At 29.4% G+C, this 22,855-nt stretch overlaps 2 protein-coding genes across 2 annotated transcripts; one reads left to right on the forward strand and one right to left on the reverse strand.

Moving 5' to 3' along the window:
- Positions 1 to 1,764: 1,764 nt before the first annotated feature.
- On the reverse strand, positions 1,765 to 9,227 carry LOC110633616 (ABC transporter B family member 15). Its single transcript, XM_021782289.2, has 7 exons — positions 8,830 to 9,227; positions 8,692 to 8,746; positions 8,412 to 8,590; positions 7,815 to 8,272; positions 6,930 to 7,470; positions 5,042 to 5,950; positions 1,765 to 3,360 (listed from the first exon to the last, which is right to left on the reverse strand). Exons 1-7 carry the CDS (start codon positions 9,070 to 9,072, stop codon positions 1,960 to 1,962), a joined length of 3,786 nt encoding a protein of 1,261 aa, XP_021637981.2. The 5' UTR covers positions 9,073 to 9,227; the 3' UTR covers positions 1,765 to 1,959.
- A 10,033-nt stretch (positions 9,228 to 19,260) lies between these two features.
- Positions 19,261 to 21,269, forward strand: LOC131174038 (uncharacterized). Its single transcript, XM_058137073.1, has 6 exons — positions 19,261 to 19,591; positions 19,712 to 20,037; positions 20,230 to 20,361; positions 20,740 to 20,865; positions 21,016 to 21,155; positions 21,230 to 21,269. The coding sequence occupies exons 1-6, from the start codon at positions 19,261 to 19,263 to the stop codon at positions 21,267 to 21,269; spliced, it is 1,095 nt and encodes a 364-aa protein (XP_057993056.1).
- The last annotated feature ends 1,586 nt before the right edge of the window (positions 21,270 to 22,855 follow it).

Below are 22,855 nucleotides of genomic sequence, written 5' to 3' on the forward strand. Positions count from 1 at the left end.
TATAAATCACCTAACTAATGTCAAATTTTGACACAGCCACTGCCTAGATGTCTACAGTTTTTACTATTTTAACTTGAATATTCTATACTTTTTATTTTGATTCGCATATGTAAACTAATACTATAATGAGGATTTTTTTTTCCTCCAAATATTAGTGATAATAAGATTCATAAGTCCAACCAATCGAGTCAATCAAATTAATTCCTTATCTGACTCAAATATAAATTCAAACTACTTGAAATTTGATTTATCAATTTACCAATCCAACTAATTAGTTCAATCCAGATTTAATAACACTGGTGCGATCCCAATCTTTGTGATTTTGAATGCGTTTTGGTTGAGAGATGACATTCAATTTAAGTGGAGTTCCTAACTTGAAGAAATTAGGCTACTATGTGGATATATAGAGGAATGCTCATTATTCCTCATGTCTTTGAAGATCTTCCTTTGCTGAGGGGCTTAAGTGAATAGAAATGAAACAACAGGGAAATAAAACCTTGTTGTAGGTTAAAAAAAAAAAATAGAACCTTTTTTTCTTTGTTCCCATTCTTAAACATTTATTTGAACGGCTTGTTAGCAACTTCTTTATAGGTTAAATGCATGCCAGAAAGCACAACCATCTTTCATAATGTGATTAGACTAAAGTTTGGAGACAAATATATATATGCAAAGCATTTCCAATTTTTTTTGTGCTACAACTTGGAAGGTGTTGTGAACTAAGCCCACACATGATTAAGCTTAATGAAGCAAGCCCATATGAGCCTTAATATTCTGCAGCCCATGAAAAGGGAGATTTCAGAATTCTCTTTACTATAGAGACGTGCACGTAGTGAACTGCTTCCACTCTCTACACGTTGGTTCATGGGGCAGTTATTGAAGATATAAGCAAAATTTCGAAACAGAAGATATGTTTGGCCAGCTGGTGTGATGCTATATTGGTATTTTTTCTCAAGAGGAAAAACGCTACTTGGGTTGCTTTTTATTTACTCAATCTATCTCAAGTAATTGTAAGAGAATCACCGCAAACAAGGTAACTCTTGGACGTGGTTTATAGCTTTTGATTCATGTTAAATGTGATCAAGGTAGAGACGATGTGATTCAAGGTGGCAATATGAGTTCATGTGCATGAAATGTTTAAACGAGGCATGTTTAATCTTCCTAAACTAGACTTTGAGCTCAATTGCAACGTGTTTAATTAAAGATTGATGAATTATTAAGATCAATCTCGGTTTTCTTTCAAAAAAAAATTATCTTTCTTATTCCAAGAAAGTGGGAAAAAAAAGTGTGTGTATTATATGCTAATGCACATATATATCTTTAATTACCTAATTATTAATATCGCATAAATCATATGAGATCAGGTTTGAGTTTTAATTTCATTGATCGAGTTTGTTCGCTTCTAACTATAGTATTCTACTCATATATTGGTAAATTTATTTCTGTTATTTTTACAACTAGACTTGTTTAAGGCGAATGTGTTGTGTTGTCTAGAAGACAGCACAAGAAAATAAGAACATAAGCATTTGATGTATGTTGAAATTGGTGGATTTTATGGCACCAAAAGCCCAAATCAAGTTTGCTATATATTTGCTGAATCACCTGAAGCGATTGGTCATCAAGCAACAAGTTAAATATTTGTTCAACAAGCAAGAGGCAGTCCTTGAATGAAGGAGAAGGCATTTTCCAATTCTGAATTCTTGGCAATTTCAACATTTCTTTTATTTCTCTTTTATATTCAAACATGACTTGGATTAAAAATTGAACTTTCAAAAATAAGGGTAGGCATTATTAGCATTCTCATATATACAATTTGCATATAAACTTATCATTATTATCACAATTTTAATATCCTCCATTCTCACACAACATAAAAATGCCATTTCTTCTGAAAAAGATTGGTTTTCATATTAAACCATTTTGATGGCAACAAAGAAAGAAAAAAAAACTCCATACATCCACTCAATTGAATGTACGGCTAGTAGCGCTGTTGCTGTTATGTGGGGTCCTTTGAAGGCTTACCAATGAGAAGTAAGCTCCTGTAGGTCCCCTTGCCAACAAGGACGAGTGAGTCCCTTGCTCCACCATCTGCCCTTTATCTAAAACGGCAATAAGATCACAGTTCTGTATAGTACTTAGCCTATGTGCCACAACAACACTTGTTCTCCCAACCATCACGCGCTGTAACGCGTCTTGCACTACCTTCTCTGACTGACTATCAAGCGCGCTGGTTGCCTCGTCCAATAGTAACACTGCAGGATTTTTCAGTATTGCACGGGCTATTGCAATACGCTGCTTCTGTCCACCTGATAGCTGCACTCCCCTATCCCCACACCACGTGTCATATCCATCTTTCAATCCTGCAATGAAATCATGAGCGTTGGCTGCCTTTGCTGCGTCGATGATCTCTGATTCATCGTTTTTATTTGGTGCACCGTACACAATGTTTTCCCTTATGGTCCCAGCAAATAATGTGGGCTCTTGGCTGACCAGAGCTATATACTTCCTCAATGATCTCAAATGATATGACTTGATGTCTCGACCGTCTATTTTCACCGTCCCCCTAATTGGATCATAAAATCTCTCGATTAATCCAATGATGGTCGATTTTCCGGATCCACTTTGTCCCACCAACGCCGTTGACTTCCCTGCCTCAATGTTGATTGAGAAACCTTTGAATATGATCACATCAGGCCTAGCTGGGTATGCAAAGTCCACATCTCGAAGCTCTACATTGCCCATTATCGTTTCAGGCTTGAACCCATCAGAGTCTTCAGGCTCAATTTTCGTGTACCGGTCCAACACGGTGAAGACTGAACCAACAGCATCCGAGCCCTTGGCTAGGTCAGTGGTCATGCTTCCAGCATCGGCTATGACACGGCCTGTGCTTACCAAAACCATGAACGTCTCAAATAAGGCTTTAGCAGAGATATACCCTTCGGCAATAAGCCTTCCACCATACCAAAAATCAAGAGCCCAAGTGCACGACATTAGGCTTTGAGAGGTGCCGAGTCCAACTCCGGCAAACAAGGATTGTCTAATGCTTTCTCTCTGTGGGCCTTCTTGGGCTTTTTCGAGCATTCGAAGAATTCGATCTTGGGAGGAGAAGGCAGTGATGGTTCGGAGATTGGACACTGCTTCTGCTGCGACCTTGGTGCTTTCATCTTGGGCTTTGATGGCCTTCTGGGACATGCTTTTGAGCAGAACACGCCTAGTGTAAAAACAGACAATGATGAGAGGTTGGACTGCTATCATCACAACAGCAAGCCTCCAGGCAATGACAAGGCCCATTGTGCAGGCTATGGTTACAGCTGATACTGTTTGTACTACAAGAGCCATTCGGTCACCCACTAGAGATCTCACCTGCCCATGAAACAAAACATAAACTTAGCCCACAAAGATCCAGAACCAAAGATGGTTCAATAATTGGAAAAAGAAAATTTGTATTACTAGTAACAATTCAAGCAAAATAATAAAACCTCCTTGTTCATATATATTTAATTAACAACAGAAGATATCAATAAATGAATAGATTAATCAGAAGGGGCAAAAAAAATATGCCAGAGAGTGACAGAGAAGTCGGTTTTATCATTCAAATAAAATAATAATTATTGACAAAATCTCCTACAATTAAACTAAGAGAGAGTAGAAGATAATGTTGAGAGGAAGAATGTAGAAAATAGCAATTGCAATTTGATACTAGAAATTGTCATGCAAGTAAGGTAAGGAATCTAGGAGATGTTAGTCCTTAACACTATGTTTAGATAGAGAGAAAATGAGAGAGAACGGAAAATTTGAGAGGAAAATAATTTTATTTTTTATTATTCTATGTTTAGATTGATAGAAAATAAAAGGGGAAGAAAAATTTGAGAGAAAAATAAAAATTTTGTCCACTTCTACTTTGTTCCAAAATAAAAGGAAAGTGAAAGGAAAATATAAAAAATTATAATTATATTTCTCTATTTATAACTTTTTATCTCTTAACTTAACTTAATGATAAATTTATAATTTTATTATTTATAAAATAACTTTCTTTCAAATATTTTCCTTCCTCCCTATATCCATGAGAGGAAAATATATTTTCCTCTTATTATTATTATTTATTATTTTTTTCTCATTATTTTCTTTTTTGGATCTAAATAAAGTGTAACTATTTCTGTGAAGTGGAAGTAAAAAGTAGCTTTCAACAATTCAACTATTGTCCCACTGAGTACTGTATATGATCTCTCTCTCTCTCTCTCTCTCTCTCTCTCTCTCTCTCTCTCTCTCTCTCTCTATATATATATATATATATATATATATATATATATATAAGTGGAGTCCAAAGGCTTGTCAAATTCATACCTAACAAGCAAAGTTCTGGTTGTACAAATTTGTTAAAATTATTGAATGAAAAAAAAATCTAAATTTAAAAGTTATCCCTGAATAAACTAATAATCCAATCTCCATTTATTTAGTAGAAAATATTTTTTTAATATAAAAAATAAAAAATATTTTTTATATTTTTTAATATTTGAAGCACTAAAAAAAATAAATAAATGAAAAATATTTTCTTAATAAAATGAAAAATATTTTCTTAATAAAAAGAAAAATTAAATTATTTTTAATTATGAATTTTGATAAATTTATTGAAATGTGAAAGTATTTATACATATATAATATAAATATATGCTATTAATTTAACATTACAATTAAATATTGAAAAATATTTTCATGAAAAACATTTTTTTAAAACCGATTTTCATAAAAGGTATTTTCCTTATATAAATTTGCTTTTCCACAAAACAAACGAAGGCTTAATAATATGTCATTTTTCTTTTATTAAATTGGCTTTAAGTTAAAACTTATAAAAATTTATACTACATATGAAAATTTAAATAAACACTTGTGTTTTTTGAGCTTTTGCTGCTCCCTTTGTTACCAAAAGAAAAGTTACTAATTGACCAGATAGAATAATTAAATGGATAATGCTTGCTTAGCTATTCAATGGTGATACTATAATAAATACAAATAAGATTAGCACGTATAAATTAAAAATACATACCACATTGGCATCTTTGGCAAGTCTGGAGCAAATTGCACCACTTGAATTCTCATCTTGATCAAACCACCCAACTTCAAAAGTCAGTATCTGTGAAAGCATCCTCTCTCTTATCCTCTTGGTCAAGTACTCACCCATGTATGCAAAATTATAGTGCTGAACAATGTTAACGATCATTGAGAATATTGCGAGCCCCAGAAAGCATAATGAGTAAATCCTTATCTGCTTCTTAATCTCATCATGATCAGTGTAAAAATATATAGATATCATTGACCCCATTGCAAATGCATATAAGGGTTGAACCCCACCAAATAAAATTGCACCTAAGCACCCAAAGCTTGCTTGTTTCCATTCTGGCAAGTTCAAAGCTAGCAGTCTACGGAATGAGGGTAAAGGAAATTTTTGCTCCTCTAATTGTATATTTTCTCCGGTGATCGAAGCTCGACTTGGAGCCATTGAATTGGCAGAACTCGACCTACTCACCATTGATAACCTGCGACTGCTAGTATTATTCATGTCCATTTTCGAGATTAAAGATGAAGAGGGTAAATGATATTGATCATCTTCATTGGTTTTTTCTTTTTCTCTTTGTTGAAGACGGACTAAGGTTGCGTATGGTCCATCTTCAATTTCCATTAATTCATGGTGAGAACCTGTTTCCATCACCTGGCCATCTTGGACCACGGCAATTATGTCGGCGTTTCGGATGGTGGAGAGACGGTGAGCTATGACGATGGTGGTGCGGCCAACAGCGGCTTTATCTAGTGCCTCTTGGACAATGCGTTCGGATTCCGAGTCTAACGCACTTGTTGCCTCGTCAAGGAGGAGGATTCTTGGCGCTTTGATTATTGCTCTTGCAATAGCAATTCTTTGTTTTTGTCCTCCTGACATTTGAACTCCTCGCTCGCCAACCTGTTAATCAGGTATTAATATTTTCATTAGTTGCCAATTGAACATTCGACAAAAGCATAAGCTTGAGGATGTTTCTGAATAAAATATGCATATATGAACACCTATTTAAGTACTTATTTATAATCTTTGCTTTAGCACAAAAAGTGGGTTCTTATCATTTTGCTTTTTTTTTTTTTTCCATCAAGATAAAGATTAAAAAACAAATGGTTGGTGTCAATCAACTTTCAAATCAAGAAAGAGATCAAAATTTAAATTTTAACACTATTTAATTTAAAAAATTTGATATATAATGGAAGAAATTAATTAATTTAATGAAACTTTGTTTAAAAATGGGTAGAGAACAAGGAAACATGATATGGGTTGTGTCCCGGTTCCAACTTGAGTTTATGGAGTCTTGGGTGGAGGTGACCCAAGGCACGTTCCCACTTTGGAAGGTATTCCTGGCCTTACCTTCCTTCTTTTTAGCGGATTTTTTTTAAGTGGAGGTGCATTATATAAAAAATAATAATTAATAAATTTTAATTTAATGATATGAAGTGATTACTAAAATTGTAAAATTTTAAATTTGAATTTATCAAATTCAATATATATATATATATATATATAAAAGAGAGTGGTGATTGTGATAGGCACAGGGTTCATATTCAATCTGCTACCAAATGATAGAAACACACATGGGTACCCATTTTTAGGAGCTGGGAAAGTAATAGCATCTTGCAGAAAGGCATGGGTTAATTTAATTATGTGGGGTTCCATGTCCCTAGCCTAGCACCCTGTTTGGAATTGAATTTGACAAAAAATAATGACTAGGCATAAGATAAGACATAGAAATAATGGTACAAGCAGGGTTGTCGTTTCATTAAAGAATCTGTGTGAGGTCTATTCTGTAATATGCCTAAAAAGCATAAAATTGTTGCAAGTCAAATGTTCATAGTAATGCTTGTGCATGTCGCTGGCTAAAAGACAAGAAGAAACTAACCTGGGTGTCATACCCCTGAGGCAACTGACATATGAAATTATGAACATTAGAAGCTTTGGCAGCTTCAACAATCTCTTCTATTGCGGCATCTTCTTTGCCAAAAAGTATGTTCTCCTTAATGCTGGTTGCAAATAGTGCTGGTTCTTGGCTCACCAAACCCATCTGTGACCTTAGCCACTTGAGTTGCAACTTGTCAATGGTCACCCCATCAAGAAGTATTTCCCCACCAAGTGGGTCATAAAATCTTTGCAACAGTGCTATTACTGTTGATTTGCCTGACCCACTACCCCCCACCAAGGCAACAGTTCTTCCTGCTGGTATTTTTAGGCTAAAATCATTGAAGATTATGCTTTCTGGCCTTGATGGGTATGCAAATTCTGCATGCTTGAATTCTACTTCACCTCTCACATTTTCCAATATTTCACCCTCCATGTTCTCTAGATCTATTTTGGGGACTCTTCTTATCACTTCCATGATCCGTTCTCCTGCTGCACATGCTTCTGAGAAGTACTTCACGTTGGACAAGCCAGCACCAAGGGCTCTAAATGTTCCAAAATAAATAAATAAATAAATAAATATAAAAAATTACCAATAAATAATTAAAATGTTTGCTAATAAATCACTTGTCAAATTTTTTCCCTTCAACAATTCTATTGACCATCTTATAATATGAAAAAAAAAAGAAAAATTTAATTTCTAAAACTGTCTGCCACTAATTTAAATATTTGTCGTATGTCATGTAAGGCAGTAACTAGAACCTAGAAAATTGATGCAACTTACTGTTTCTCTCTTTATTTTATTATTATTATTATTATTTTTTACCGCAATGGGAAACAAAATAAGAAACCTATTCAAAGATTATCGGAAAGGAGCGAAGAAACTTACAATCCACCCACAGCAATTGAGGCACCAACAGCGAAAACAGTCCCTCCACGAGCATTATGATACATAACCATTCTGCTGCCATAATAAGACATAAAAGACCAAATAGCAAAGACAACACCATTACTGCCGATGGCCAAGCCCTTAGCCAGGCCCTGCTTGAGCCCCAATTTCACCGAAAAGTCAAGAGCTGCAGAATATGCAGCTATGGTTTTGGATTCCCCAACAAAGGCATACACAGTCCTGATGGAAGATATTGCCTGCTCTGCAATTGTACCTGCTTTGTTGTATTCTTCCCTGATCTTTCTTGCCAATCCCATCAAAGTCCTCCCATACATTAGACCAGGGATTACCAAAATGACAATGAAAGGAAACCCCACGATTGCTAGTCTCCAAAGCATCAAGAACCCCACAAGATAGCAACCAAAGAACATGGAAGCGTTCATCAAAAAGTTTGGCACCTGATTTGACATATTATCAAACATTAATTAGTAAAAATATTGAAATTTCTCAATTTTCACACCTTGGTTGGTGAAAATTTTCAATCATTCACATCTTGGTTGGTGAAAATTTTCAATAAATGACCAGACAACAAGTAACCTTCTCGCTTAGAACATCTTGAATTACAAGGCTATCATTAGAGACACTTGTGATGACCTCTGCTGTACTGGTTACATGCAAATCAAAATAACCCACTTCTTGTCTCAGCACTGCTTTCAAATACCTTGCTCTCAATCTGGTAGCTTGCCTCTCTCCTGTCCTTGTCCAACAATACCCCTCTGATCATCCAAATAAATAATCCAAACCCATAATTAATCTCTACTTAATCCATCAAAACAAGTCAACTAGAATCGTAATTAATTATTAAATTTGAACCCACCAAGGAAACAAACAACCCATTGTACACAAGCCACGTAACAGAGCGCCAGTGCATTCTGCCATGGGAATCGAAACCGTAGTCTGTTAGCTTTAGATAAAAGAGAGAAATAAAGAGAGAAATATAAATCCATTAATTGACCTTATTAATGTTGTGAGAGAAATCACTCTGGCTAGAAGATGCACCACCGAGATTGTTCATCAATTTGCTAGTCACAAACAAAACAAGCGGGGTGGAGAAACCATCACCGACGGATCCAATGAACCCAAGAACCATCAACAACCAATCTACTAGGTCTGCATGCATGAAAATTGATCTTATGGACCCAATATGATTACTCTTCTTCTTCTTCTTCACCATACTGCTCTTTTTTTCTGTACCCATTTTTTAACTAAAAATTACCAGGTGCTAGCAATTGTACTCTCTGTGAGAGAGAGACAGAGAGAGAGAGAGAGAGAGAGAGAGAGAGAGAAGGACACAACTCTTTAGGGGTTGAAGATTTTGGCCACCTGCTGTTTGCTCCCACAAAGGCTATGTCAAGATGCAAACATAGAGACGCCTCTATATATATACGGCCACGGGTGGTATCCACAGAACCAAATTATAAAAATAAGAAAAAGGTTGGTAGATTGAGGTGTGAATGGTATGGCATGCTAAAAAATTAAAATAAAAATTAATATAACTATTAGACATTCAAGCCTAAGAGCGGTTATACATTATAAAAGCTTTAAAGGTTACCAAAGTTCTATAAATAGGAAGCTCTAATACTATATTAAAAGCATAAGTACAATCTTCAGAAGAGCTGACAAAAAAAAGACAAATTTTAAAATTAATTTTATTAATAAAATTTTAATAACTTCAAAACTATTTTTAAAAAAAATAAATGATAATATTTAAATTCTTAAAATTTAAATATTTAAAATTTTGGCTTTCTTTATTAAGTTGCTATATTAATAACATTATTTTAAATTTAATAAGATATATTTTTTATATATTATAATATAAATTTTTTAATGTTTATTAACTTTAGTTAATTTAACCAGTGAATTTTAACTCAATAAAATTGAATTATCTCTAAAATTATCAGGTTTTAAGTTCAAAAATTTTAGTACAACTCAGTAAAGAGTTTAAAGTAAGCTAAATTTTATATAAAAATAAATTTTATAATTGTTAAATTAAATCTTTATTTTGAGATTTATGCTTAATTAATTAAAATATTTTACTTTCATCTTATTTAATTATCAAGAAAAAAAAAACCTTTATCATAAAATATACAACCTCCTTTTATTTTTATTCATTATATTTTTAAATTATTTTGTTGAAAATTACTTTAAGAAGATTGAGCCCTTATTTAATTATCAAGAAAAAAAAAACCTTTATCATAAAATATTCAACCTCCTTTTACTTTTATTTATCATATTTTTAAATTATTTTGTTCAAAATAACTTTAAGAAGATTGAGCCCTTATTTGAATGTGTGAAAAATAAAAGGAAGGAATATAAGTAGAAAAAAAGTAAAGAATAATTGAAATTTTCTTTTATTTGAAAAAAAAAGAAAATAAAGGAAAAATGAAAAAGAATTATTATTTTTCTTTTGTTAGTGTGAGAAAAAAATATATTTATATATAAAAATTATAAAATTGCTTTTTTTTTAGTTTTTTTTGAAATATATAAGATAAAATTATAAATTTATTATACCTTTCTTTTTTTATTATTATCTTATCTTTTTATTCAAATAAGAGTAAAGAAAATATTTTTTATTTTTTTCTCTTTATTTTTTTTAGATATCATACTTTTCTTTCTCTTTTTATTATCTTTTTTTATATTCTAATAAGAGAAAAAAAAAATAATTAAAGGAAAATATTTTTTATTTTTTTTCAAAATGTGAAGTGCATTGATTAATTTTTTTTAATTTTATATTTATTTTTTATTAAGCATAATATTTATTTTTTAATTTTTTATAATTTATTTTATATTTTTTTATTAATTAAGTGAAATAAATAATAATTTAATTAAATTATAAAAATTTTTATTATAACTTAAATAGTTTAATTTTTTTTTAGTTATTATATAAAAATCTTAAACGAATATGTGATATTAGAATAAAATGAGAATAAAATTCATTGTGGCAAGCGGGATAATACTGACAGCAAAAGGACAGGGCTAATTTTTTTTTTTTTTAAATGAAAGAGTAAGATATTAAAATAAAAGTTGATTGAACATGTGCTGATAAGAAAATCAGTGATGGACTTTAATCCTGCTGAGTGGGGTTTTTCTGACAGCGTCACTAATGATGCCCCTGTGGGCTTCGGGGCCCACTTTGAGGACCTGATTGCAATCCAAAGTACGCCAGGGTCTGTCACGGTCAAGTTAATTATAGAATTGTCTTAATTTGAAATTAAACTAAAAATAAAATTACACTTAAATTGAAATTAGAACTATAAAAAAATTAAAACCGCAAGAAATTAATGCTATTCGATCTAATTCAAGTATGATTAGATAAAAATCGAAATTGTTTGTCATATGGGTCTTACTCCAATATATTTATGGATATGGTGCTCTATGTTTAGAGATGATAATGGGTTTTTTTTTTTTTGTGCTAAATTGATTTTATTGAATTTAAACATATCAAAAATAGACATAATTTTTTCTTTATGCGTGTATTGAATTTTGGGTGTAAAAGGGACGCTAAGATTTCAAATATAAAATGTAAATATGCTATTCTAGCATTTTAATTTGAACAATTGATGAAAATCAAAGGACTGAACTTTTTCTTGAATTTCTTAACTTTATTAGAACGCGTTTCGTCAAGATTTTTTACTTATGTCGATTTTGTGAAAGTTGAGAAAAGAAAATTAGTTGCTGGAAAAATAAACGATCACTTGTATATGAATGATTAAAGGTTTTGTTTAAAAAGTAAATGATGTTCATGATTGATTGCTTTGAAAAATAAATTTATACCAAAAAAAAGTAAATTTTGCATTTAATTGAAAGAGTAAATTGCTAGTTGAGAAAACATAAATATGTATAAAAACTATAAATGAGAGCTTTGAAAAATTAAAAGACTAATTTTCTTAAAAATGAAACCATTTGTAGAAAATATAAATTAAGCTTTGAAAAATAAAAAGACTTGGTGCAGAAATATAAATCTATGCAAGTATTATAAACTAATTTTGAAATTAAAAACTGATTTAGGACAATTGAAATATGGAAAAAAAAATGGGAAATTGCAATTAAAACTAAAGATTTTGATTATGGAAATTGAAATGTTTGCAGAAAAATTGTAAATGGAATGCTTGAATTAAAAATAACAAGACTGAAAAGAATGTGATACTAGACAGAAAAACTAAAGAGACTACTCAAATATAAAGAAAAATATTGAATTAAAGAAGTTGAACTAAGGTATTGTGCTTATCAAGTATTAATTGTGTTGAGAGTTATTGTGTTTTGAAAAATAAGCCTTCATGTCTTATTTATAGACTTGTGTTGTTTGATATTTAAATTTTATTTATTTTTAATATAATATATAAAAATTATGACTAATATAAATAATATATTTTATATTTAATTAATTATTTATATAAATATATTTAAGTAATGAACTTTTAACGTGTAAAATCTGAATCTACCAATTTCAAGAGAGTAATTATAAAGTATAATTATGATTTTATGTAAGTAAATTACATTAAATGACAGGCCAACACAAAATGAACAAATAAATAATTAAAATTATTAAAATTAATTAAAAAATTTTGATAATTATATTTTTATATTTTTATTAATTTATCATTCCATGCAAATTATATATTTTACATGAAATTACAGCTATACAATAAAATTTTAAAATTAGTTTTAGGATCATGAACTAGAAGGGATGTCTTCGTTGGGCATATTTGGTGAAATTCCAACCAAGAACAATGCCGAGTATTCTGAGTTTGAACCCTCCACAAAAAGCGATTACCATTCAAGACTTGCCATATTATCCAGTTGGAAAAATGGCAGCTCTTGCCAAACTATTATCCAAAATTAACAAACAAACCTCAAAAAGAAAGAATATTTCCCTTGAGTCCTAAAATTTCCTTCCTCTCCTTTCTAGGAATTTAGAAGACTTTGGCCTCCATTTCTTTAACTTATGTTCTGCTTTTGTAGTGTAATTTTCTGGATTCCGATTTTTGTCCACTAGAGAAAGAAACTTAGTGGTAGTGGGTGCCATCCTTGGCGATGGCGAAATAAGAGGAATTTGGGTTTGAAGCTAATAAATCATAAAGCGTAAATTATTATTTGGTTTATATATTTTAATTAAATTAATTAATTGATTTATGTATTTAAAAAAATATATTATATATTTTACTTTTATTAAATTATTTTATCTCTTCATTAATTTTTTTCGTTAGTCAATACTGGCCAAACTATTATTTAGTATATCTATTTTAATAAAACTAATTAGTTAGTCTTTATATTTTAAAAAAAATATGTTAATTAATCCTTATAATTTGATTCCGTTAATTATTTAATCTCATAATTTTTTTATATCTAAACTACTATAATTTTCTCCTCCTTATTTCTCTATTATCCTTCTTTATTTATCTCTCTTCATTTCTTCTCCTTTACACCCACATTTTTCTCCTTCTCATTTTCACTTTTTGTTTTTATTTATTGATAAAAATAGCATAAACCGTGTACATAAAAAAGTTAATTAGTTTTTCTAAATTTCTAATTAAGAAAAATTATTTTTTAGTAGAGAAAATATAAAAAACAATGTCCTAAAAATTAGAAATTAAAAAAAATATATAAATATAAATTTAGTCTCTTTATAGCAAAATTTTTATTTTTATCTAAGAATATATTTTTTTAAAATATTTTATTTTTAAATTATATGTATCAACTAATTAGTTTCACTAAAATCAAAGGATTAAATAATAATATTTTTCAAAATATAGTGATCAACTAAATAATTTTCTTAAAATAAATAAATTAAATAGTAATTTGACTAGTATGAATAATAGAAAATTTGACAAAGGGATTAAATAGTTTAATTAAAAAAAATATAAAAACTAAATAGTATATTTTACAACATATAAATATCAAATCATTAATTTTATTAAAATATAAAAATTAAATAATAATTTTTTCAATTATAGATAAAAAAGGGGAAAACATGGGAGAAACAAAAAGTGAAAAAAATAGAAATAAATTAGGATGTATTTAATAAAAGTTTGATTTCATGTGATAATAAGTTTCACAATCAATAGGTTAAATATTAATATTAAATTTTATGTAAAATTAATTAAATTATATAATAAATATATAAATTTATATATAAATATTTAATTTAATAATTAAACTATTTTCATATAAGATCGAAATTATAATAGTTGCACCCAATGAGTTACATATATTTAAAAGAGGAAAAAAGGACGAAGACGCATAGAAAGTGATTGCAGAGGGGGAAGTGGAAGACAAAAGGATCGCGAGTTTGGTAAAGCGTTGAATAAGAGACAAATGGATATAGAAGAAAAGTGAATTCTTTTTTTTTTTTTAATTTTATAGGCATATGTTTCACGCTTGGCCAACTTCACCTAAATTGATTATTCATGGCTTTTTTAAAGTTAATTAAAAGATAAAACAACGACTAATTTTTATTTTTTATGAGATTTATTAGTCTCGATTTTTGTGCTTTATGGCTTTTTTTTTTATGACCAATAAGTTATTATTTTTCTTGATTAAAAGTGATGAATTTTCTTTTTATTTTTTATTTTTACACTTGAGCAAAGCTTTTTCTTTGGAAGAAAAATCACTTCTACTATTATTTTTAATTGACAAATCACTTATCTCTTTTATTGGATTGATTCAACTTATATCAAATAAGTGGAAAGAAACCCAACTCATCGATCAAAACCTATAGATTATTCTTGGAAAGGTTGTTTAGTATTTAAAGTGAAACTTCAAGGAATTGATAGCGAGGGACTCTTATAATTAGTTGACAAACGCTATTACACCACGAGAAAGTTTATGATTGTACTTGATTATTGGTTATGAAAAAAGTTGGATAGTGAAGGAGAACTCCGAAAGTTAAATTTTAATGAATAGTTATAGGTCTTGTAAGTCGAATTACTGCAAATAAAAATGTTGGATATCTTTTTTTACTCTCTTAATTTCCGGCATATTATTTTAAGTTTATATTTGTTTCATATTTATTTTTATGTTAAGCATATAATTATAAACATATAATTCTTTTTTCAATATATATGAAATATAAAGTATACATTAAAAAATAAATATATTAAAATTAAAAATACATAGTTATTAAGTTAACTCAATTAATTTTTATTTTAAAGATTTTTATAATATTTTGAGTTTAATTCTCTATATTAAAAATTAAAAAAAAAGAAATTCTATTGAATAATTGAACCGGCAGAGTCAATTAAGTCACATCGGTTCAATGGTTCAACCACCGAGTCGATCGGGTCATGCTAGATCACTTTCTTATCTGGTTTAATTACAAATTCAAACCGGTTTGAGAACCAATTCACCAATTCAACTGGTCAATTCGATCCGAATTTAATAAAAAAAAAACATTGGTGCATTTGTGTGATGCCTTGAAAAGTTGTTAATTTTGTTCGATTTTATTACTATTGTCTTTTGATGCGTTAGGATACTTTTTCACACTTTAAAATTCACTAAACAAAATGACTTATTGCAATATATTTAGCGATAGATCATTGCTATAATATTGATTACCAGCAAATTATGTTTTGATCCATCACTAAGCGATTTATCCGTAGCTAAAAAAGTTAATTATTTGAATGAGCTACATGTCTTAGCAATGAATTAAGATCATCACTAAAAGATTTTAATAATTAATTGGTGATATATTCATCGTTAATCTGAATTTGAAAAATTCGTGAATCCGTCATTAAACTTCTATTTTCTCACAGTAATTAAATTTAAGTTTTTTTTTTCCTATTTAAAGGCAGGCTTTCTGATAATTGGATATTGACCTTATAGATCGGCCTAAAATCGCATTCTGCATTCCTAATATATAATTCCTATAAACAATAACACCGTTTGTTCTCAAAGTGGCTCTATCCCCAATCTAATTATTTTTCATAATCTTATTTTGTCCCATTTCATGATTAAAATTCATAATTAAATAAATATTTTGACCCATCAAAATTAATAATTTCATTATAGCTTTTCATTTTCATTTTACTCTAAAATTAAAATTGATAATTTCATTTTATAGGATATTTATTAAGTTCTGATATTTAATATAGAATAGAAAATTTGATGAAAATTTTTTATTAATTTTTAACTATACTTGTATGCTATTTTTATAATTATATGTAAGTACAAATTGTGAACTTATAAAACGTTTCATAAAATTTTAAGTTATCACTTTTCTAATTATGTACATATTTGAACTGTAAATTAATAAAATTTTAAATTAATAAAATTAAAAAATTAACATAATAAAAAAAAATAAAATTATTAATATGTATTATGAAAAGGAATTCACGAAGTTACTATTTTAATTTTAATAGAAATGTCTACTTATTATTCGTCCCTTAGCATTTATTTTTGGTTTTGTCACTCTCTAATTTATTCTATGTTGAATTGACCCGCAACACTTTTTAACTTTAAAAAAAATACATTTTTCTAAGGGGATTGAGATTTTTTTTTTTTTGTCCAACTTAAAAAATATTTAGGCAGTGAAAGCTATTATAATTTTAATTTTATGAAACAAATATTTAATTATTAAAATACTAATATAAAACATTGATATTTATAATTTTTTAACATGTAAAAATAATATAGGAACAAATAGCCTTTCCTAAAATAATATTGATATCGGGTTGTTGGAATATGCTATATACAATTAAATTCTTAAAATAATATTGATATGGGGTAGTTGGAATATGCTATATACAATTAAATTGGCGGTTTTGCTTTAGAAAAAACACATTCTAGCTCTATAAGAAATGGTCTGAAAATGGAAAACATGGCAGTGGTAAAGAGTGGATGAACAAATTTGCCCACTAAAATCAAGAAAAGAGTGCGTAAAATTCAAGAGAAAAAAAGAGAGAGCATATTTTCTGTTTTTAGTAAAGATAAAACGCATATTGTATAAATAAAGACAGACATTATCATTTTTCATTTGGCATCTCATCTTCACTAGCCGCGTTATAATTACACATTATTTTTAGTGTCGTAGTGGGCATTCACTTAATTAATTATTCATAATTAGATATTATGTGTTGTAATGGACAAGCACTTAAATAATTATTTTAATAATATATAATCAAGGGGGAGGACACAGATAAAGTATAGAGAGATTATTAAAATTATATAATTATTTTAATTAGTAAAAATTTTATAAATTATGTTTTTATTAAACAATAATTAATATTTATTTTTTTTATAAATTATCCAGTTAATTTTAACATGTTAAATGAATCATAATGCAAAATAAAATATAAAAAATTTGAAAGCCCCATCCAAAATGTGAGTCTATTGAGTAGCAAAGCCGCCTTTATTAAGACATAAACAACTTTATTAGCTTGTCACCTAACCCCATGTGTAAACACATTACAACATCGAGATAGAAAAGATTTACGATACAAAATAATCAAATTAAAATTTGACCAATTCTCAACATCAAATAATATGACATTAAACACTTTTCAGCAATCTACTTTTATTATCATATCTAACATATAAAAAAAAATTGCTCTATTAAGCCATAAAAATTATATAAAATTTTTTAATAATTTTTTTTAACATATGGCAGCAAGTAGTGGATTAAGAATTGAGTTCAAAAGCAAATCAAGTAAAAAGAAACTAAAGATACACCTTAAACAATAATCAATTTGATTATTTAACTAGGCCAAAATCAAGAGCAGAAACAAATAACTACACAGATTTTAAACCATGTATTATTTTAGCTTTTTTTTTCTCATAATTTTTTATTATCTCTTTTTTTATTTTTAAAATATTCTGCTGAGATATTCACATTTTATAATATTTAATTATTATTATTATATTCATTTCTAAAATATATTTTTTTAATATATATATATATATAAAAGTGGACCCAGGGCTGATCATTGTCCTCCATCGGCTACTGTACAACATAAAAAAAAACTATTAAAAAATTAATATTTATAAAGCAATGCTAGGCATCTGTCAAGTTCTTGGAAATAAGAAAAAGAATTGCAGAGAATTTATTCTGTCCGTGCAAGTTTAAAGGCCGAGGTTCCACTTGCGCAATATGCAGCATTTGAAAAAGTCACTACAAGTACGTGAATTGAAGGGTAAATTACAACTTAAGTTAGCGAGATTTGATAAAATTCATAAATTAGTTTCTAGGGTAAATTTATGATAATTTGGATCCTTAAAATTCGTTAGTCAAATAAATCAATTTATTAATAAAAATAAAATATGTGGATTAAATTATTAAAAAATAAAATTTAAGGATCAAATTGTTAGCAAATTTATATGAGGGATTAATTTATAAGTTTTATAAAACCTTAAGTATATAATTTTCAAATTATTTATTATATTAAAATATATTTTAATCAATAAAAATTATTTTTAATGTGAAATTTTAATTAAAAATAAATATAAAATAATAAATAAAAATATTTAATATAAAATTTAAATAAATAGATTATTATTTTAATCAAATAAAATTATAAATATTATATTATAATTTACTATTAATTTTCATAAATTTAATTTAATATAAAGATTCGATTATAGTACACATTATTTAAAAATTTAGCTATAATCATGAACATTCTAAAAGTTTCGGATATTTTTTCAATAAGCCTTTAACTTATAAGATTCATGTTGATTTTTTTTTTAAGAAAAGTAAAGATTATAAAATGATTTATATATTTTTAATTTATATTATTTTTTAATTCAATAAAAGCTTCTGAGTTTAAATTTTAATCATAATTAAATAAATAATTTTTTTTCTTAAAAAAGATAAAATATCGATTAATAGTCATATAAGTTTTTAAACTTTTTCAAAGTTGTATCAAACTTTTCAAATTTTTTAAAAATCAAATAAATTCTTTAAATTTTAAAAATATATCAAATAAGTTTTAAAAAAAAGTAAGTTCTTTAAATTTTTAAATTAGATAAAATAAATCCTTTCACTTTTAAAAATAGATAAAAAGATATCACATGAAGCAAAACAATTACGAAGCAATAAAGCTAAGAGCTAGAATTCAGCTAGAAGTTACTGAGCTGGAATTACTTTATTCTAAAAATATAATTTGTTAGAAATATTTAACACATGTAGCTTGTGTCATATAGCAGTTACAGTTAGTTTTCTTCCTGCTTATTTTCAAGCTAGTATATAAAAACATATCTTTGGGCATTCTATCAATAAGAATGAATTACAATTTCATTTCCAGAAACTTGTTATGGTATCAGAGCTTTTTTTTTTTTTGGTAACCTCTGTTCTTCTTTGCATCTGAGATTCTTTTCTCCTTCCTTCTTGATCAATTTTTTATTCTTCCTCCAGTTGATTCTGTATTTACTTGCTTCTCTTTGATTTGCACTCATGGCAATTGAAGCTGCTAATTCTCAATTTGGAAATTCAGCTCCTGATCATCTCACAAATCCTTCGAATCCATATTTCTTGCATCCTAATGAAAATCCTGCATTAGTTCTTGTTTCTCATGTTTTATCTGGATCCAACTATCATTCTTGGGCAAGGGCAATGAGAATGGCATTGCAATCTAAGAATAAAATGAAATTTGTTGATGGAACTCTCAAGATGCCAGCTACCACATATCCAATATTTTCTGTTTGGGAAAGGTGTAATACCATGGTAGTTTCTTGGATCACACATGCAATATCTCAGTCCATAGCACAAAAGTGTCCTGTGGATTGTTGTTGCAGGAGATATATGGAAAAATCTTAAGGATCGGTTTTCTCAAGGAGATGTGTATCGGATTTCTGACTTACAAGAAGAGATATATAGTTTAAGCAAGGTGAACATTCTGTTACAGATTACTTTACTCATTTGAAAATTTTATGGGATGAACTAGAGAATTTTCGCTCTATTCCTCAATGTACTTATGCAACTCCATGTATTTGTGAAGCTCTTGTCACTGTGCGAAACTATAGGGAAAATGACTATGTTATCAGATTCTTAAAGGGCTTAAAAGATCAATTGGGCAATGTTAGGTCACAAATTATGCTGCTAGAACCCTTACCTTCCATCAATAAGGTTTTCTCGTTGGTGGTTCAACAAGAAGGACATATGAATATAGGAATACTTACTGAACCAAAAGTGCTTGTTAATAAGTCTAGTGCAGCTGGTTTTCAAAGGAATGTATATGGCAGGGGCACTAATACAGATAATAGAAAGTTTGGGACTCAGAATAACTATAAGACTTGTACATAATGTGGAAAACCAAGACACACAAAAGAGACATGTTATAGGAAGCATGGATTTCCTCCTGGTTTTAAATTCAAGAATTCTGGTGCCAAGATTAATAATGTTTATACTGGTGATGTTGAGTAGATAATTGATTCTGATACACCACAAGGTGATCATGAGCATTCAAGTTGTAGTTTTACATCAGATCAGTATCAAAGGTTGCTAGCTTTAATTAAACAGTCTCCTCCCACTCCAGATTCTCATTTAGTGAACCAAGTAAGCCTCAGTCAAGTCATCCCTGAATCCTCTCTTCCTTCCACCATTTCTTATCCCTCTACTTCAGGTAATGTGTTTACCCTTTCTTGTACTACAAAACATGATATGTGGCTTTTAGACACTAGAGCTACAGATCATATTACTTTTTCTCTTTCTTGTTTCACTACCTATAAAAGAATTAGGCCAATCTCAGTCAATCTTCCAAATGGTAATAAAGTCATAGCTTATTTTTCTGGCACAATTCATTTTTCTTCTTCTTTTATACTTACAGATGTGCTTTTCATTCCTCAATTTCAATTCAATCTTATCTCTGTTACTAAGCTTGCTCCCTTACTTCATTGTTGTCTAATCTTTCACTATGACCAATGTCTCATATAGGACTTGAGTACCTTGAAGAAGATTGGTACAGCTAGAGCTAAAGATGGTTTATATGCATTAGTAGATCCTGCCACACCTTCATTTCCTTTGTCACCTCTACCAGCACATTTAGTTTCTATTTCTGCAGTATATTTAGCTTGCAATCCTGCATTCAATCTCTAGCATTGTAGATTGGGTCATCCTTCTACTACTAGACTTAATGCAATAAAGACCAAATATCCTGATGTTACTTCATTGTCTAATGTAGTTTGTGACATTTGTCATTATGCTAAGCAGAAGAAGTTGCCTTTTGCTATTAGTACTACTCAAACAAATAAAATTTTTGAGCTTGTACATGTGGACATTTGGGGTCCATTTTCTGTAACTGCTGTTCATGGTCACAGATACTTCCTCACTGTTGTAGATGATTTCTCAAGGCATACATGGCTTTTCTTGATGAAACACAAATTTCAAGCATCTTTTTAACTTCAGTCTTTTGTTCTTCTTGCAGACACTCAATTTTCAACAAAAGTAAAGGTCATTCGAAGTGATAATGGTTTAGAATTTTCTATGCCTCATTTTTACTCTTCCAAAGGAATTGAGCACCAAACAACCTGTGTTGAGACACCACAGCAGAATGTTGTAGTGGAAAGAAAGCACCAACACATATTAAATGTTGCTAGAGCACTTTTATTTCAAGCCAATTTGCCCAAAATTTTCTGGTCATATGTTGTTATACACTCCGTCTATCTTATCAATAGATTGCTTACTCCATTACTAAACAATAAATTTCTATATGAAATTCTCTATACTACTCTATCTAATATACATGATCTAAAAGTGTTTGGTGCTCTATTCTTTGCATCTACCTTGACAGCCCATAGATCTAAGTTTAATTCTCGAGCAAAGAAATGTCTTTTTCTTAGCTATAAAAGTGGCACTAAAGGATATATTTTGTTTGATCTTTCTACAAGGGAAATTTTCATTTCTAGACATGTTATTTTTTATGAATCCATTTTTCCTTATAAATCACAGTCCTCTTCTCATTTTTCTACCTCTCCTATTTCACTTCCATTAGACACCACACTTTCTGATTATGATTTTCTTTTTTTCTCCCTCTTCTTTACTGAATTCTTCATCATCTGCATTACCTTCACAACATGTATCTCCTTCTTCCACTGCACAAACAGAACCTAGACATTCTAACAGAACCCAAAAACCACCTTCATATTTAATGGACTACCATTACAATTTAGCATCTGCAGCTCCAGCAACTACAGGTCCAGGTATTCGCTATCCTCTTTCCCAAGTGCTTTCCTATGATTTCTTGTCTTCTCCTTATAAACACTTTGTTCTATCTACTTCCACAATAGTAGAACCTAGGTCATATTCACAAGCAATTAAACACGACTGTTGGAAGCAAGCTATGCAATCTGAGATAGCTGCTTTGGAGCAAAACAAGACCTGGGAGCTTACTGATTTACCAAGTGGTAAGGTGCCTATTGGGTGTAAGTGGATTTACAAAGTGAAACTCAAGGCAGATGGGTCTATTGAAAGATATAAAGCTAGACTTGTAGCTAAAGGCTATACACAAATTGAAGGTATAAACTACTTTGATACCTTTTCTCCTATAGCCAAAATGACTACTGTGCACTTGTTATTAGCTCTTGCTGCTGCCAACAATTGGTTTCTTTAGCAACTAGATGTAAATAATGCATTCTTACATGGAGATCTTCATGAGGAGGTTTATATGGCCTTGCCTCAAGGATTTAAGGCTTTTAAGCCCAATCAGGTTTGTAGATTGCTTAAGTCTCTTTATGGCTTGAAGCAGGCTAGTAGGCAGTGGTTTTTGAAACTTTCTACTACCTTACTCTCTCTTGGATATTCCCAATTTAAGTCTGATTATTCTTTGTTCATCAAATCCACATCACAATCATTCACTGCTATCTTAGTGTATGTTGATGATGTTATTCTAGCAGGGAATAATATGATAGAAATCACTCAAGTCAAGCATTTTCTTGATGATTCCTTTAAAATTAAAGACTTGGGTGACTTGAGATTTTTCTTGGGCTTAGAAATTGCAAGAAATTCTAAAGGTATTCTTATTAATCAAAGAAAATATGCCCTTGAGATCTTA

This window comes from Hevea brasiliensis, chromosome 15 (genome assembly GCF_030052815.1).
Source record: "Hevea brasiliensis isolate MT/VB/25A 57/8 chromosome 15, ASM3005281v1, whole genome shotgun sequence".
In the NCBI taxonomy this organism is placed as follows: domain Eukaryota; kingdom Viridiplantae; phylum Streptophyta; class Magnoliopsida; order Malpighiales; family Euphorbiaceae; genus Hevea; species Hevea brasiliensis.